Raw genomic sequence first — 18,669 nt, forward strand, 5'->3', positions numbered from 1 at the left:
TTTGCACTCTGCATATCTTTGTCTATCTGTTTGTAAACATCAGTGGCCAAATGTGTGTGCGTGCGTGTGTGAGTGCATAGGTGGGGAAATATTCATCTCTCACCTTTCTTGTTGTTCAGCGTTCATTACGCTAGCTTAGCAACACCTGTGTAGAGTAGTGTATGGTCCAAGCCCTAGTTTGCTTATAATCATAGCAGTCATAGCTGTCAATTTTTGTAAATAATGGCAGATTTTCAAGCCCCCCAAATCTTCTACCTCGCTTGTTTTATTGTAAGACTGCGCTACCTGCTAGCATCCTTGCAAAAACACAGCTAGTCGTGTTTATTAGCTAGCTTGAACAGGTGTTTGAGCAGTTTAGTAGCATTAATTCTGAGACTCAGCTGATTTTTGGGGGTATTTTTTTTTTGTCTGTGTTAAACTTTCACAAGCTTTATACATAAGGGGCGCAGGAGTATATAACTACCTGGTGAGAAACTTCATAATTCATCTTCTTGTGAACATACTTTTGCACAATTAAGAAAATATGCCATTACCTCCACCAAAGAATTTCAGAATGCAGAATTTTAATGCTATCTCCAGTAGTTGTCTCAAATTACCCCAGGTTACTTTGAGCAATACTCATACATCTGAGAACAAAGACAGACCCAAAACTGCTAAACTTGTTTATAAAATGTAATGTTTTTCATACCAGCAACTGCCTTTCACTTCAAGCAATTTCTTAGTGACAGATTATTTTCTTGTAGACATGGATCTGATTTTAATATTATTACTGCTATTATTACTTGTAGTAGTATTGTTAGTATGTTTATTGACCATGTACATAATCCATATTGAGACCTGAAGCAAATACCTTTGAGCTGGAGAGTATGGCCAAGACATACAGCTACAGCTTCCAGTTAAAAAATGTATTTATGTAGGAAGGTAGGGCATTCTAGTAATGTGTATTTGTGTTACTAGACTCTACAATGCTACTGGGGGCAGAACATGACCTCTGAATCAATAATTCTCCAGTATTTCCCTAACAGTATACCTAATTGCCAAGCAGTCTTTTGCTCTACTTTACATAGCAATGAGCCAGTGCTGTTAGTATCTATAAACTAGACAGGAAGGGTATGGTACCAGGACCATATGCTATATAGTCTGAATCTTCTCATTACTAGGGTTCATATAACTCCCCTACACAGTTGTTTAGTTCAGAACAAGTGAACTGGACTGAAGTGCAATCTTATTGTGGAACTCAGAATCGTACCTTTATTCAGGCCAACATTCAGATAACAATAAAATGATAAATAAATACAATTACTGATCAGTCTATTAGGTACCCCTTGCTGGAACCAGGTTGGACCCCTTTTTGCTTTTAGAGCTGGCTTAATTATTCATGGCGTAGATTCATCAAGGTGCTGGAAATGAAAAAGTGTAACTAATAAAGCGGCAGGGGTAAAAAAAAAAGAAAAGAAAAAAAAGCCCCAAAACATCAATAAACTGAGGGAAAAAACAAGGGAATTCTCTGTTTATATACAACATTATCTATGCTGACATGGTGTGGTCAGATCTTACAAAAAAAGTAAAGTATAAAGTCACAAATATAATTTTAGGTATTGACCTAAAACATACCATCATTTAAAGAGCTGACATTCTGTTGATGTGCACTTGTTAAAACATTTTTTAATATACTATTGGGAATTTTTTTTGTGAGTGAGCTGTTATTGATGCTCAGAAACCATAGTGACCAAATTCTTTACAGGTGCTCCCATTGAACTGTTTCTGAGGTGTCATAGTCATCACCCCCTGCGCTGCACGCCATTTGCTTTTCTTACATCAAGCTTTGAAGATGGTTTCATTGGGTGACATTTACACTGTGACTATATGCAGTCATCGGAAAAAGTAAGTACATCCCCTCTTTGGTCAAGAAAACAATGGATTCAACTCCCTAAGAAGATTTTCTTTTCAATCATTTGTGCCACAAAAATATTAGCAGATGTAATTATTACAGAAAAGTTTTCAGATTAAAATGAACTCCTTGCAGCTTTACCCTTCTTCATAATTGCTCACTACAGCAGTTGTATGATTTTTTGCACATTTTTACACAACCCTAATCCAATGTGTCTCCTGCCAGGTTTAAATCAGGGAGCTTTTGTCTTTTAGGCCGATGTGTAAACCAATACATGTCCCCACACAGTCGCATGTTAAAATATATGCAATAAAAAAGTAGCTCTAACAAGCCAACACTTCATATTGCATTGTTTTCATTCCATCTAATTTTAATTTGCTATTTATTAATAATCGACATCTTTTGTAACAGTTTTTTTGGAACACTTGATGCCACCACCACATCTACTAAACATTTCGCCAGAAGATGGCGCCAATGTAAATTAAACAAGTAAAGCTCTATCCCAGCGCTCCTTAATGCAGGTAGAATCTACTGGGAGCCAGTTGTGATACTTTCAAATTGAACAGAATGTCTGGTCATCTTTAACCCCACATTCATTTAATTTTCTGTGTGTCTTAAAGATATTATGCTGGTGAGAGGTCCATTTAGCCTAAATATTACCCTAAGTCTAGTGTGCTAGAGCACTGATAGCAAGTGGCATCTTAAATATTTTACTATTAAGGATTTAGAATGTCATAAGGGATAGAGACGCTTCGATCTGCTGTAGCAGTGTTGAAGTGAGTTTAAGTAAGGGCACTTAGCTGAAGTAAAATGCAAGGGAGGGGAAAGTGCGCAAGGCTTTGGAAATAGGCATGCAGGCAGTAGACCAATGCAAAGTGTTAAGCGCGGGACAGAGAGGGTTTAGCCCACACCACTCTTCCTCTGTCCAGGAGAAGACCCCGAATCTCTGCTGTGAGGCGGTCACACTCACCAATAATGTGAAAACCAGACGGAGAAGTTTGTCAGATGTTTAAACTAATCGTCGCTTCATTAGACACACGTACCGTCTTTTTTTCTTCTTCTTCCCAACCTTGTCACACAGTTTACAGTCAGGTTACAGTACGCTATCCACGAGGATACCTGGTGTGAGATGCGGCAATGTCGCGAGGAATATGCCCACGCGTAAACTCTGTCGGATGCTTTTGGATTTTCTCGCTGCTCACGTTTGCGGTGAAAGTGATCGACGTGGACACGTACAGCTGTTATGAAGTGAGGACCGCTTTCCAGCAGGTCGGGCCGCTGAACCGGGTACCGGAGACACCTGTCACAGGTGAGCGAGTGGGTTTGGCACCCATGGCGTGGAGCACTTTGGCTAAAGCGCACTATGTGCGTCTGATAGCTTTCCAGAAGCATTTTAGTCTTAAAACGAGTGAAGTCATAACACTAAAGCAAACGCCATACTTAAAAGGTGTAGATGATGTCATGTTAAATCAGCCCAGGATTTGACTTTAATTTAAAAAATAAATAAATAAAAGTCCTTTAATGAATGGGCTCCTGATATCGATTACATTGCTCTTGCGAATGTGGATCACTGTGAATGGCCTTATAAGAGTTAAAAGTTCACTGAGGTGAAAGAAGATATTGCATCTATCTTGTTTTTACCATATTGGTCATATTAGATGGAGAATTTTGAAATAGTTTCGACCAGAGCATGTGTATATAATAATACGATGGATTGCGTGTCCACTTTCCTAGGATGATTTCTGTTCTAAACAGTGTAACATACCGACAAATCTGACATGATCTTAAAGTGAGTGAAGTCTGTCTGAACATGTTTGTCTGTTCTTTCAAGTCAAATATGTCTGTCATCTTGCATTCTTGCGTTTGTGTTTTCTTTATAAATCATATCTCTCAGCTATTATGTACACATTTAAGCTATTCATATATGTGTGAGTCTTGTCTGATATTAATTGGTCTAATATTATAAAATTTGCAGGTTCACGTGCCATCCAGCTGAGACAGGGTTTGTGAGCTACAACAGATCGAGTGTGACGCAAATAGTATCATATGATGAGGACAGTGAAAATAGTGATTGATTTGAAATCTCCTGGTTTCTTTGCAATTATTAAAGATTGACTCACACAAACTTAGAGCGTTTTATATGAATAATTTCTCTACATAGCTACAGCAGTGCTTGGAAACTGTTTTAAAAGCCTTAAAGGTTTTGGGGTCTGTGCTTTCCTCCTGCACACCGAAAAAGAATAATAGAAAAACAAAAAGAGTTAATTTATGAGGATAAACATCAGTTCAATCTTTTCTTGGAGACGTTTATAAACCAGTTTAGACATTAGTCCTGCTGTGGTAATTTTGCTTTTTTGGTAGTAATACTGTGATATGTTGTCACTATTAAATAAGGATGGTGTCAGTTTTAAGATGGAGCAAATTAGTGGCCAGTGACTATATGCAGTCACTGGCCACTATATTAGTTACACTTTGCCTTCACAATGCCTTAATTATGCATAACACAGATTCAGCAAGTTGCTGAAACGTTCCTCAGGGATTTTTAAAATTGGTTTAATGCTGATATGATAGCATCACACAGTTGCGACCCATCCATGATGAGAATTTCCTGTTGTGCCACAGCTCAAAGGCGCTCTAAGGGCTGAGATCTGGTAACTGTGGAGGCCATTTGAGTGCAGTGAACTCACTGGCATGCTCCAGAAACCAGGTTGAGGTGATCTCAGCTTTGTGACATGTTGCATTTTGCTATTAGACCCACATCATTACACCAACACCAGCCTAATATAAGGCAGATTTGATTTGACCAATTCTGACAGACTTCTATTTTTTAATTTTGGTGGGCGTGGGTGAATTATAGGCTCAGTTTTCTTTACTTAGCTGGCAGGAGTGGCACCTGGTGTGATCTTCTGCTTCTGTGCTATGCTTTCAGATATGCTCTTCTCTTTATCTTGGTTGTAAACAGTGGTTATTTGAGTTGCCATTGCCTTCCTATCATTTTGAAGAAGTAGGGCCATTCTAATCCAGATAGCTGCCACACACTGGATCCTTTCTCTTTTTCAGACCTTTCTCTGTAAACCCCAGAGATGGTTGTGTGGGAAAATCCCAGTAGATCAGCAATTTCTGAAATACTCACTCCAGCCCATCTGGCACCAACAGCCATGCCACGTTCAAGTCACTTAAATCACCTTTCTTTCTCCTTTCTGATGCTCAGTTTGTCTTGACCATGCTTAAATACACAGAGTTGCAGAAGAATGTGGCTGCTAAATGCATATATTTTAATTCAACAAAGCAATCTCCTACGTTTAACAGTCATCAGTATGTCCTTTTCACCCTATTCTACTCTTTTTGTGTGTGTGTGTTATGTTATTGGTACTGTTATTATTACTAAAACATTTGATGTATGTCTGCTGCATGAGGCATTTTTATCTTGTCACTGCAAAAATCAGTTACCGGTATGTTATTTGACCAGAGGTGATCATTATTTGGCATTCAATGTCTGTATATTGCTGCAGGCCAGAATGCTCAGTGCAGTAGTCACATGCAGGTTGGTGGCAGCTTAAGTATCAACCAGTTAGAGTCTGCATGCTGTAACTGGGAGAAGTGCAACTGATAGCTGAGTGGTAAACATACCAAGAGGTGCATCCAAACCACTCGATATGTTTGTTTAGTAGGGTGTCACTATTAGCAACAGAGAATATTCCTTTGCAAGCAGTAGTTAGCGCTTAATGACAACGAAAGGACCTTCCAAGCACGTCAGCAGTCTGAGACAAGACTTCTGTCACAAACTTTTGCACGCTCAGCTTCTCAAAGAAGCTACATAAATATCTCATTCTGCCACCTGAGAATAAAAGATGTTACACAGAGCGATGCGATGGTATGAAATGGTCTTTCTTCTTAACTGTAACAGTTTTAATTTTGCAGAATGAGGCAGTTGTAACTCCTTAGTCTGGACCATAAGTTAATAAAACATTGCTTTAGTTTCACTGTTGCATTTTGGGCTTACAGCTTGTTTTTCTTTTCTTTTTTTCTTTGAGTGGGTGTTTTGGGTTAGATGCAGTCTTGTCTTCAAAGTGCTCACCAATGGATGGGGTTGTCAGAGTGTAAGATCTGGTGTATATGTGTGTATGTGTACACAATTATGCTACTCTGCTTCAGTTCTCAGATGAAACGCCAACAAAAGCAACGCTTGAAATTTGAAGTGGCAAGACTTCAGTGCTTTTCACAGTCTGATATTTGCTTTAGGATACAGTGCTGCATTTCATGTGTGGTGAACTGATTTCTCACAAAGTGGCAGGAGTGTGGCAGCCAGAGGTCCGTCCAATTGAATGATCCCGTTTCAGATAGATGTACTTTACAGTAGAGATGTTTTCTGCAGATTTGTTTAGTCTGTATTTCTTGTTTTCAAGGACAGCACAAGTGAATTAAGTTGTGGCGTAAGAAGGACTCATATTCTTTAATTATGAAATTAAAACTGCATTGATGAAGCAATAATTCTGTGTAAAACCCAAGTGAGTAATATAAGATGTAAGGACTGGCTGAATTAATTGAGGAGACTTTAAAAGAACTTTGATGTTTTCAAATTTATATTAACACCAATATGATGTTTCATTACCAAACAATTTGCTTTTTAGACAATATTTATTCCCCTGGCTACAATTTATAGTGTAAGGAGAGACTGTCTCAATGCTGGATTCATCATCAAAGGAACTTTGATAATCAGTGACATGAAGTTGCTTATCCTCTGATTTATGGCCTCTTAGGTGCAGTGGTGGAGAGCCAAACACTCCATACTGTGATTACTACGGCATGCTGATATAACCCTTTTGGAGATAGATCATTTGGAAAGTAGACAGCAAGAAGTGCTGCTCGCAGACACATAACTTGATGAATTGGGTTCCTGGATAAATTCTTTAGATATGATCAAAGTATTTTACAGCTCAGTTAAAACCTTTTAAGCAAGCTATTTGATCAGGATTGTATGCGCACCACACTCACGTTTCCCTCCCATTTTCGTATCGCCACGCTAATTCACTGAGTCATTAACAACTGTTTTAGAGAGAAAGAGAAAGTGTCTTGTGTGTTTAATGCAAAAGGGGTGAGGCCGTGTTAATAGAAAGGCGAACGGGAACTCAGTGTGTTATCACATGTCGCCACATCCTTAACCGTTTACAGTGTTAAAGGCTTTGGCAAGCTCTCAAAGTGCACCACAGTCTTTGATTGGCTCTGGCTATGTTGATTACTTTTTTAACTTGGCTTCTCTTACTGAAGCTGTGCACACATGGAGCACACCTACTCCATACAGACTTTATTGAGCACTAGTCCATTTTCTGTCTGGCAGTTTCTCAACCATTTTTTCCCCCAAGTTGGAATGAAAATCAAACAAATAACAACATAAAAAACCCAAAATCTCCAGTTTCTTAAAACTGAGGATGTAAAATCGTAAAAATAAAATAAAAATCTTGCATGGTCTTTGATCTCTTTACTTAGATACTCCAGCCAGTGCTGTCCAGACTGAAGGTGAGATTACCCTGTCTGAGTAGGTTTTCCCATCTTATTGGATTTCAGTCTGACCCAGTCTTGTGTTTCAGATGATTGTGGTCTACGTTACCCTCCTGGCTCACTTATGTGGTGGGAGAAAATGTGATTTTATGATGTCATTTTATCTACCTCTCAAATATAACCATGTACAGTACTGTGCAAAGTCTCAAGCCACCTCACATTTCTTTATATTTTCCTTGGAAAATGGAAAATAAGTAGAGTGATTTATTAAAACATGTTAGGACATGCATGGAAATATAGTATATAAGGCAACAAGAAAGTTTTTGCAATTGCAACAAGCTTGAATATCAGTATTTAGTATGTATCAACTACTTGATTATGATCAACAGAAAAATAAACAAGCATGCCCATCTGATATTATGCTGCTTCATCAGGTTGCATCTGTTTGCCTGCCAGCCTAACATCTCTCTTTCTGCTCTGTCTGTGCCCTTTAGTGTGGTTTTAGACTCTTTAGACTCTCACTGTAGGCTGTTCCAGATTGGGGTATGGGAAAGTTAAACATTTCATTTGAGTTTCAAAGTAGTCCAAAAATGCAGGTATGTGGCAGAGACCCTTTTGAAATGTGTTTGGGTTCAACATGGCCTATCCAAAGCATCACAAATCTGTATAGAGCAAATATCCTGAAAGTTCAGTGGATCTTTGGATTTCAAAGGGAACTAACTTCCTGAGGCAGGAGAAGGGTAACTGCATTAATTACTCACTTTCTCACTTTCTAACAAAGTTATTCTTGTTCTCAGAAAAATATTAGAAAAAAAACAGCAGTATCAGGAAACCACAAACCGCCTGCTCATTAGTGCATACCAAATCCAAACAACATTTCCATACCATACTGAGGCGATGTGAGCTACCTATGAATAAATTAGTACCAGAGTTGGTGCAACATATCTTCTTCTTCTAAGCATTATACTGTAGAAAACTCAAATGTGATACTTTAGTACTACATAGGCGTGGCATGTGAACAGTGGTAAACAGCAGTAGAGTTTCTTCACTCAGATGTTTTGGCTTGTTCAATGAAGGGTGCTGAGATGTTGCTGAAGAGATCATGGCTAACAAATCAAGACCCCTGAGCCATGTCATTAATGGTAAATTACCCCAGAGGTATTTGTCATCTGAGGACAATTAAGGGGATTAGAAATCAAAGTTGACGTCTAGAGGGGTGTGTTAAAGTTCAGCCAGGCAGAATGAGCAGTATGTAGATTAGGCACTAATTACAGAGCTCAGTATAATGGCCAATTGGATTGCGTGTAGACTCACATAAAAAATACATACCTTCAACTTGTAGACCGTGTACAAAGAAAATCTTGCTGTATTTCTGCACCGCAGTATTCTCTGCATGTTTCTTATATAACATTCTGATTGCCTGGAAAGGCTGGTATGAGAGTTTATCAGTTCTTCTAGATTTTCAAGATATACTAAATATGCAGTTAATCAATGAATTAATTCATTTTTGGGTGGAGTGGAGGTAGTAGAGTGGTGTATAGTTTGGAGAGGCTGGCACTAATAAAAAGACAGGAAGCTAAGCTGGAATGGGCAGAGTGCTTTATTGAAACATGTGCAAACATATGTGGAAATACAGTATATAAGGCAAAAAAAAACCCAGAGTCGCCAGGTAGGAGGTTCATGGAAGTCAAACATGCAGAGGTTGACAGAGGAAGATGATAGGGATAGGGTGAGGTGGAGGCAGATGCGCTGTGAAAGAAGTTTTTCCAGCACCCTTGCAATGTGTTTTTGATGGTACAAAGAAAATCATCAGTACATAAGTATTCATTATTCATTCATTCATTAATAAAAAATGTATTTGTACTTACAAGGGCATAGCAGTTGAAAAGGGATCACTGGTAAGTAATCAAGAATTGGAGTCACTGATTTGCAAAAGTTTGTGTAAGGAATTTAAAAAAGTAGCACTTAATTAGACAGAAACAGCATCATGAAGATGAACAAAGATTGCAAACTCATAACAAGGTTACAAAAAATTAACAATTACATAATGAAGGGTCAGTACTGAGTGACCACCACGATACTTGTGTAAAGCTGCGAGCCGTGGCTGAGATTGCAGAGACAATTGCTGTTTTATATCATAGAGGAAAAGAGAAACAAAATCTGGACACTTACTTATTTCCCAGCAATAAAATAAATAATAAAATAAAACGGCTGTAAATCCTACAAAGTTTTTGCTTGAGTTTGTTAAGCTCAAATTTGGGTTATCTGATTCAAAATGCACTGTGACGACGTAGAGCCAAATGACAAAAAAATTATATATAGATGTGATTTTATGCAGGAATGCCTTAAAGGCAACAGCGTTGACACTGTGCAACATATGAATCCTTCCACCTGAAGGTTTGAGGCATGATTGGGAAACTGCTGTTAAGTCAACATCCTCAAGCACTTTGACAGAGCTGGGTAGTTTGCCAAGTATAATGGGGGAAATTTGCTATTGTTGCTATCAACTGTTGCTTTTTCCGAATGTGTCCTTTTGTTTTTTGACTTTGCAGAAGTTTTCATTCATGTTGTAACTGAGCAGCCTTTTAAGACCCATGCTACATTCAAGTGACTTAATGTTAACCAGTCACGCAGCAATGAAAGACAGAAATAGGATGGGTTTTAAAGATTTGTATGTTGGCTATACTGCAATTACAAAGGCATTATGGTTAAAACATTTTCACAAAGATGAAAATTGATACATACAGTACAATATGTCCTGTATTGTAGACTTCAGTGAGTCGTGGGCCTGCGTTCACAGGTTCCATACTTCTCCTTCATGTAGAAAGCACCAAATAAATATTCAAAAAGATAAAAAAGAACAAATTCAGGAGTTGTTCGCTACGACAGGGGGGGAAAGCAGTGGCATGGGCTGATTGCAGGAAATGGCTCAGTATATTTGGTACACAGTCAGCCTGTCCTGTCTGCTGCGGTGGCTTTAAGAGTCAAAGTTTTCCTGAGTATCACTTACTCCACACAGTTACGCTCAGTGGACGAAGAAGCCAGGCTGAATTCCACTATGAGTCCCTGGATATTACTTTCATATCACAGATAACACGCAAACACAAAAGAGAGAAGGAGCCAGCCAGTGAATTGAGCAGGGTCAGGGACAGAAGCGGAGAGAGGACATGCACCACATATAGGGAAATCTTAGCCTAAAAATGGAGCAAAAAAAAACTTGATGTATTTTTAATGTCAAATAAGCATAAATTAAGCTTAATTCAAGTATTTCCCAGAGTAATAAATGACACTAAAATTGTTATTGGATGTTTTATTACAGGATCAAACGCTACAAATGTTTGTGAAGCACTTCTAAAACTAACAGTTTGAGCTTTTTTTTGCATGTCATTTGTTCTATAACTCAACTGTTTGTCCACGCTAAAGAGGTCCGAACTGGGTGGAGATTTTAAAATCTATACAGTGACTGACCTATTTAATCCAAAGTGTATGAAATGAACAAACGAGTTAACTCTAAGCACATGCTTGCTCTGCTTCTTAAAGGTTGTTTACTGTAGTAGTTGCTGGATGGTTCTTAACTTTTTCATTCTCAGAAAGTTCATGACTTTTGTGCAGTGGAGGATGTCAGCTTTAAGTCAATCATTGTTGGAAGATGGGATGTGTATGTTTAAATTACCCCTCTGCAAACAAATAAATGTTAGATCAATTTGGGTCTGTTTACCCAATTTGAGCTTTATATGAGCGTTTTGATTTGATTTGGGCTTTTAAAGTGATTAGAATCTCAATATTAGGCTCCATGTAATAATAGCCAGGGCCAATACAGAAGGGCTGGACTGCTACAGAGATAGAGATAATGAGCTGTAAGGGGCAGGACAGCCAGTTATGACTTCACTCATCTGGCTCTGAGATGGGAACAAATGGAGCCTCACTGGGTAATTAAGAGACACCCAGGCCTCACAAGGATATGCCAGGCAAATGGGGATGAGGGAGGGAGGGAGGAGAAGGGAAAGAGGGATTCAGAATGAAACCCTATTGTGTTTCATGGTGGGATTTGGACAGTGAGGCACTGGTCTTGTGGTCTGTCCTTAGGCCATGCTTTAGGCTCTGGTTACAACACCTGCCTCCAGCCACTCCTGTTCAGCCCTTCCCCCAGTAAAATGAGTTATCATACCAGACTTATACATTATGAAAATGGAAAATGAGCATGTGCATTTGTGCAAATAAATGTGGGAAAGGGCCGTTTCAGTGACATTGTAATTGTATTTATAAAGTATTAAAAGCACTGGTGAGAAGTAGGTAACACTGGTAGAGTACTACTGTACAAATTTCTAGTTGAACTAAACTATGTGCTTGTAATTAAACTGTTCTTTTTTTATTGTATTAGCTGATGAACTGGAGTATTGTGATTAACAGGAGGTTTTTTTATAGATGTGATTTCCCACCGTTGTTGCTTGTATTTGTGTTTGTGCTTGTGTGTAAACCTTTGTGTGTTTGCATTGCACCAGTGTACATCCTGATATGACCGATGTGCTCAGTCACATCAAATTGAGACAACAATATATTTACCAGGAAAATATTATGGCTGGAAACATGGATGATGACTTTCACTTCCTGTCCTCTGGCTCTTCTGTCTGTTAACATTATAGCTTGTCTAAATTTGGATTGACCAAAAAAAGAGAACAGCAAATAAACTAAACCTGCTTTTTTACTTTCTTAGATGCAGATCTGTTGTTTTGTAAGCACCAAGGCCCATCCTGCTGCACCCGGAAGATGGAGGAGAGCTACCAGTTTGCTGTAAAACGGGAAACTCTCCATAACATTCAGGCCTACACCCATGAGATTAAGCATGTGATCGCTTTCCATGTCGATGCCTTCCAGGGTAAGTTCATATACAATGGGGGTCAAGCTAGGGCTGAATTGACCTGAAACTGTTTTTTATGTATAGTATAATGATTCAGCGTGTTGGTAAGTTGTTATGCTTCACCTACGTATGACATACCTGCAGCACACTGTACCTGCCACTGCATGGGACTGATAGCCCAGAGAGGCTGGCTTCTGCAAAGAATCAAGCTAGAAAACCCAGCGTTTGTTGACCTGTAACTGAACTTTATTTCCTCTACTAGAATCCAGATTAAACAATAAAATAAGCAAATATCTAAGTTTATTTGCTTGTTTCCAGGCAAGAATATTTATTTGTAAGTTTTCACTCAGATTCCCAGGACCTTGGTAACTGGCGTGCAGGCAAGTGTAACTGAGGAAATGGGCATGGTCCCACTTCTTCTCTGGGTTTGGCAGCAACAGAAATATGAAGCAGGATCACTGAGGGTAGACGGGAAAAGAGAGTATGGAGGTCTTTTTCTTAGCCTCTAGTGTTTTGTGGAAGATGGTCTGCTTCAGAACGGTCCAGTCCTGCTCCTGGGACAGTAAAACAATGACTGCAGTCCTTGGAAAAATAAATTATAGTAGTTTTGAAGTAGGGTGTAACAATCCTTGAAAGTAATAGTTCTTTTTGCTTTTGTTCTTTATTTATTTATATAATTTTTGTTTGTGATGCCTCTTTGATATAAAAAATCTTTGCTGTAGATAAAAGCCTATCTTGGAAGTTAAAGGTCTTTGTGCTACACACAACTAAATCAAGCAGTGCACCAGCTTCCCAAGTTTGCCCTCCCTCCTCCACTAATTGCAGTGTCATTTAAATAAAAAAAACAAATCTAAAACAGACCAGGTTTTTCCTCCAGTACAATGCCACTCGGTAGGAAACATGCCTCGGATGTTTTAGTGCTACAGGAATTTTAGTACCATGCAATTAGTTTTATATGGCCACAAACTGCTTTGATGCAGCATTGGCCAGATTTTTGATACAAAGGAAGCAAGAAACACTGCTGGTCTTGGTGTCTAATATGAAATAATGGAGTAATAACGGGTAAGGGAACGGTCCTGTACATCGATGCCATGGAAATTACTGCTCACGTTTAACTCATGTATGTCATCTGGAAAGTGTATACTCATCCCCATAATGTTTCTTGAACTAAAATGAAAGCTATGTGAAATTCCACTGCTTGAACACAAAGCATTTTTATAAGTGTTTAAACGTTTCTAGAGATAAGCTCCTCTTACAGCATGCTCATAAACCAATTAAGTGAAATAGCTGTGTTTGTCCTTTTCAGGGTTATTATTATTCCTCCCTCCTTACCTCATGTCTGAGCCTTCCTCGTGAATGAAGATCAGATGTTCAACATATCCTGAAAAGGCCAAGATGGAAAATAACAATGGAATAACAATAGAAACTGGATGGTGCCGAAAATGATGATGTCACTAGGCTTTAATTTTCAAGGCCTTCTAAGGACAGTCTCTGAGCTGTCTGAGAGCCTGTAGTGGAATGTGAAGTAGCCGGTGCCTCATATACTGAAGTAACAAGAATATGAATTTGTCTGATAACATTGGTGCTGTTATTTAAACTCTAAATGATAGGAAATTGTCTGTGGATCACCTTTTCCTCCTATTTCTTTTTGTTTGCTCTCAGCTTATATTCAGGTGTGTGCAGCAAATCTCACGACGGGTGCAGTGTCTGAGTGTTTTTTTACACTGTTGTTCATATTATTTGAACTCAAAGCTCTCATGCTGATTGGTAAGGTTAGCCAAAAGGATATGCACACTGGAAGTTACATGGGGGTGTGTGAGGAGTGTGTCTGCATGTATATGTGCTTTCGTTGGACATCGTTTGTTTTGACAGCCTTAAATTTCCTACTGTGCTTTGTCTTATGTGGGAGTTGCCATGTCATGAGTATGACCCCCTAAATGCAGACCACATGTGCGCTTGTGTTCCTGTAATAATGTGAATAAACAGGTTTGCCTGCTAGCTTCAAAATCTTGAAAATATACAATTAACCTTAGCTATAGTCCTTCCACCTCATCATACCAGTAAAACCCACAGCCCTAAAACCCACAGCCAGGTTATTAATTTTCAGGCATCAGCCCCTCTCTTCCTTATCATTCATTCTTCCTAACATTAAACCTCCCACAGGATCCTCACAGATACACCTAGGTCAGCTCACTACTCTCCCTCTCTCAACCATAGCACAAACAGTCATAGTCTAATCCATGTCATAGCTGATAAGGAATGGTCATTGGGCACTGATGGTTGGTAGGTGTGAACCACAGAGCCCGCTCTAAGCTCGGTCAGCTTAAAATTGCCATCAAGGGCTTTCGGCTGTCACCCTGCCATAGCCAATCAGATCTGGCGTGATCTCGCTTGGAAACTTTTCTGTGGCCTAATGTTTTCTTGCTTGTTGTAAAAGGATTCTTACTAGGATTTTAGTAGATTCTTGTTCAGGGAACTCTTGTTTGCAAGCTGTTGAAAAGGAAAATGAATTTCATGTGTTTGTTTGTCTGTGTGTGTGGTGTCTGCGTGTGTGTGAGAGTGTGAACGACAGGTGGGAATGATGAGCAAGAGAGTAGGTATCTGGGTATATAGTCACGAGGCTGGGATGGCAGATGTCAGGAAAATGCTGACACTTTTGATCACTAGTGACACCGATATGAGAGGGGGGGGGCCTGACTCACAGCTAAAGGCCATTAATGTTTGTGTAATATAGAAATTTTGAACATGTGTATATTACATGTGCAGGATATTGTGTGTCTGTGTGTGAGCATATACATATGCACCAAAGACATGTAAGCATGTACAATATTTACCACCTTCACTAGACACTGTGGCCACCTTGAGGCTCAAGTTGTCCTCACAAGACTTGACAAATACTTTTTCAGAGAAATGTACTCTCTTGGCTTAAATATCATACAAAGTGAGTGCACTACATTTGAAACTTTGCAGTACGTGCCCTTTGAGGACAAGGAGTTAATTTGAGAAAGAGTGACAGGGACTGAAAACCACGCCATATAAAGAACGATTACTTTTCTCACTGAGGTGGCATAATTAGCTGATCCTTGTTTCATCATCCAGGAACTCTCCAGACGCCTGGCAGGCTATGCGTGTGCTTCTGTGTGCGTGTGTGTGCGCGTGTATTTCAGCACATGAATTTCAGACCCAATGTGATCGAAAACCACAATCGAAGACTTGAAGATACTTGAAGGCCTCGGCTTTTAAAGGCATAATGCAGAATAAGAAGACGAACTAATGGGGGGAATAGATAATGGGAATGCACAATAATAAGTGAGTCACTGTGAGATTGTTTGTCTTCCCAGGTGGCTTAGTTCTGCCTACAGTAATTGTCCCCCTGCCTTTTGGGAATTTACAGCTCTTCTAATTGCCTTTTTAGACAGTAGTTTCCATGTTAGTTGCTCTTTGCACTCACAACCCCATGCCTCTCATTTCCTCTCTCTCAGCACTGACAGGCAAACAAGAATACCTAGCCTGAAGCGTTTTAGTTTAATTAAAAAGTTTGCTTAATGCTTTCTTTATTTTAACTGTCAGAATCATCCTGGGTGGCCCACACAACGCAGCCTTTGTTGAGCCAACAGGTTCATTTATTGCATGTATTTGATTTGATTTATTGCTTTTGCATATGATTGGAAGAGTGAGTCACTTGACTGCTACATCCTGTTTTCAAGCATCGTTTATCCATCAGATTCAGGTCCCTCTATCTTTATTGCAATCTCTGGATTTGTCTGCAATGTCTTTCACTAATTTTATCCCGTCCTCTCTCACATCATCATTTTTGTTCTCTCACTTCACGTCTGCGTGTATATTTCTCTGCAGATGTTTTAAACGACAGGGTTATTGCTCTAGAGGCTGACGTTTGGACACAGAATGACATTGCTCGGCGCTATGAGCTCATGCTCAAATTAGGGAGGATATCCGGAATCGGTCCCTACATGTCTCATTTAGTCTACAGGGTGGAGGGAGACTGTGTTTATAGACTTAACATTGGAGCAAATGCACTGTGTCTTTCGAAGTGCGTGTGTACTAAGCGTGTTTCTATTGCAATGCCTTTCTAGTCTCCTGAGTAAACATGACACATGAGGACAGGATGCAAGAAGGATGCTTTCAGAGTTTGGAGAACTCGGCCTCACTGGGGAAAAGTGGGAAATAACAAAAGGAAAAGAGGGAGGAGCAAGGGAGAAGCTCAACGTGCCATAAAGTCTTGAAGTTGGGCTCAAATCTGTCCTAATTACCTCTGCTTTTCATTTGCCCTTCTCACCTCATGAATGTGTGAGAACCCAGAGAGCAGGGACTGGGGCCTTGAAAGTGAGCAGAGAGAAATAAGATGAAGGGAGGGCTTGTTGCTAAAGGAAGGAGCACAGTGAAGTGTGCACAGGTGTGTTTGAATGTGCTTCTGTCAGGTGTCTACCTGTGGGAGAATGCATGCTTTTAATGCATATGTATACCTTTAAAACCACTGAGTGAACAGGCTTTTTCTCTGTAGAGTCACTACGTGCTGCTACCCTCTTGACAACTTTCCTTTTTTATCGTCCCGGGTGTCTCTCTCTCCTTCTCTCTCGCTTTCTGTGAACCGTGCTTTGTCAGCATTGGTTGCTTAACAAGAGCATGCTGGGCCCAAGTGGGCAGCGTGCCAGTATCTTGAACTTGCTGGCTGGCATGTGTGCTGCAGAGCGCTCTCATGTCTTAAAGATAACATGGCTGCCAACAGTGCACTCTGCAAAATAGAACCATAACCATAAACACATCTCTGTTCTCCGCTGTCATATTTAATCCAAAAGTCTTCTTTTGTTTTTCTTCATTAGCCACCATCTTCCTCAGCAAGCACGCATGCATCACAATATTAGATTGAATGCCTAAGCAAATACCATAGCGGTCTAGATATCTGTCCAGCCTTGTGCCAAGTTCTATTGCAATGATTAGAAGGAACCTTGGATAAATATCCAATTTTTTCCCCTTCTCACAAATTATTTTCTGAGGCTGCTTAATAAATACTGTTTCCTACATTCCTGTTAGAAATAGTTGTGAGGCTATTGGTAAGACTAAGAGCACAATAAGCATCACACTCAGGAAATTACTTGATAATAAGACAAAGTCATATTTCCCAGTGCTTGTTACCAGTCCAAGACAGTTTGGCTTTTCTGGAACAGATTCTGTCTGGCTGGCTGATAGGATTCATACTCTGCTGCTGATAGGTTCAGCCTGGCTTTTTCTCATGTTATTTTCTTATGTCTCACTCAGCTGCACTCATGCTTCACTGGCTGATGTGTGTGTGTGTGTGTGTGTGTGTGTGTGTGTGTGTGTGTGTGTGTGTGTGTGTGTGTGTGTGTGTGTGTGTGTGTGTGTGTGTGAGAGAGAGAGAGAGAGAGAGATGTAGTTTTTTTCAGACATGGGATAACTCACATTGCTGAGGCATAGGTCACTTCTATGTTACGTTTCACATGACTTCATTCAGACATAATCAAAGTGACAGAGTGGACCGTACTGTGGCATCTGATGCTGTGAGGGTCAAGGTTGTCAAGAAAAGAAGAGACATCCTGCTTAGGATTTTCTGAAGACCTTAGTCTGAGACGTCAAGATTCATGCTCAGAGTCTGAGACCCACGAGTTACCTTCCACATTGCCATCTGTGTAGCCTGCTTGCTTTTTCATAAATGCTGTCTTCATAAACTCTCTTCACATTAATGCATACCCCCTCTCTTTTCAAGTCACTGTCCGTCTCAGCCAAAAGCCTCCAGAGTTCCTAAGAAACTGTTGAGCTATTGAGGAATTTTGGGTGTGGGGTCATAATCTTGCACGACCCCACATGTCTACACTAAAAACAATATTTATGCCCAAAATGTGTACTTTAAGTAATTTGATTGTAAATTTTCCATGTAATTTTGCAACATTAATACAGTACAATATGTTAAATTTAATGGGATAGGTTAAATGAAATGTGCGGGATTAGTATATATTCAGTGTATACTCAGCATATTTCACTCAATGATTAATTATTTGAATAAATAGACCTTTGATTTTATATATTTCAGCTACATTTTATCGAGAATTATTGCTTCATGTTTATAACAGCCAAGAATCATTTTTTGAATGCATCTGTTAATCCAACTGCTTGTACAGTGATTGCTAAATGTTTCTAGATCTGACCTAGTAAGGTTGCTTACACAGAGCTTAGATGTAGATGTGAGTACATGTGTCCTTACACAGCAGCTGTCAGTCAAAATGTTTTTGAGAAAATGCCTAATAACCAGAACCCTTACCACAGCGGTTTAATATCTCTGAGGACGAGGAGATATTTTTGAGGGAGATTAATAATGTGGATTCGACCATAATAAGGTCATGCTGAGGCACATAAGGGGATATTGGTGAGCTTGGGGGAATGGCGT

At 39.6% G+C, this 18,669-nt stretch overlaps 1 protein-coding gene across 1 annotated transcript in view; it reads left to right on the forward strand.

Moving 5' to 3' along the window:
- The first annotated feature begins 435 nt into the window (after nucleotides 1-435).
- The window catches only part of gpc5c (glypican 5c), a 109,247-nt gene continuing 91,013 nt past the window's right edge, over nucleotides 436-18,669 (forward strand). The window contains exons 1-4 of the mRNA XM_085439917.1: nucleotides 436-466; nucleotides 1,745-1,884; nucleotides 2,973-3,200; nucleotides 12,105-12,266. Coding sequence (XP_085296043.1) covers nucleotides 3,029-3,200; nucleotides 12,105-12,266 — 334 coding nt within the window. The 5' untranslated portion in view covers nucleotides 436-466; nucleotides 1,745-1,884; nucleotides 2,973-3,028. The remainder of the gene's footprint in view (nucleotides 467-1,744; nucleotides 1,885-2,972; nucleotides 3,201-12,104; nucleotides 12,267-18,669) is intronic.

The sequence above is a fragment of the Copadichromis virginalis genome, linkage group LG18 (genome assembly GCF_057382275.1).
Source record: "Copadichromis virginalis isolate Kocher_CV1m ecotype Utaka linkage group LG18, C_Virginalis_male_GT1.1, whole genome shotgun sequence".
In the NCBI taxonomy this organism is placed as follows: Eukaryota; Metazoa; Chordata; class Actinopteri; order Cichliformes; family Cichlidae; genus Copadichromis; species Copadichromis virginalis.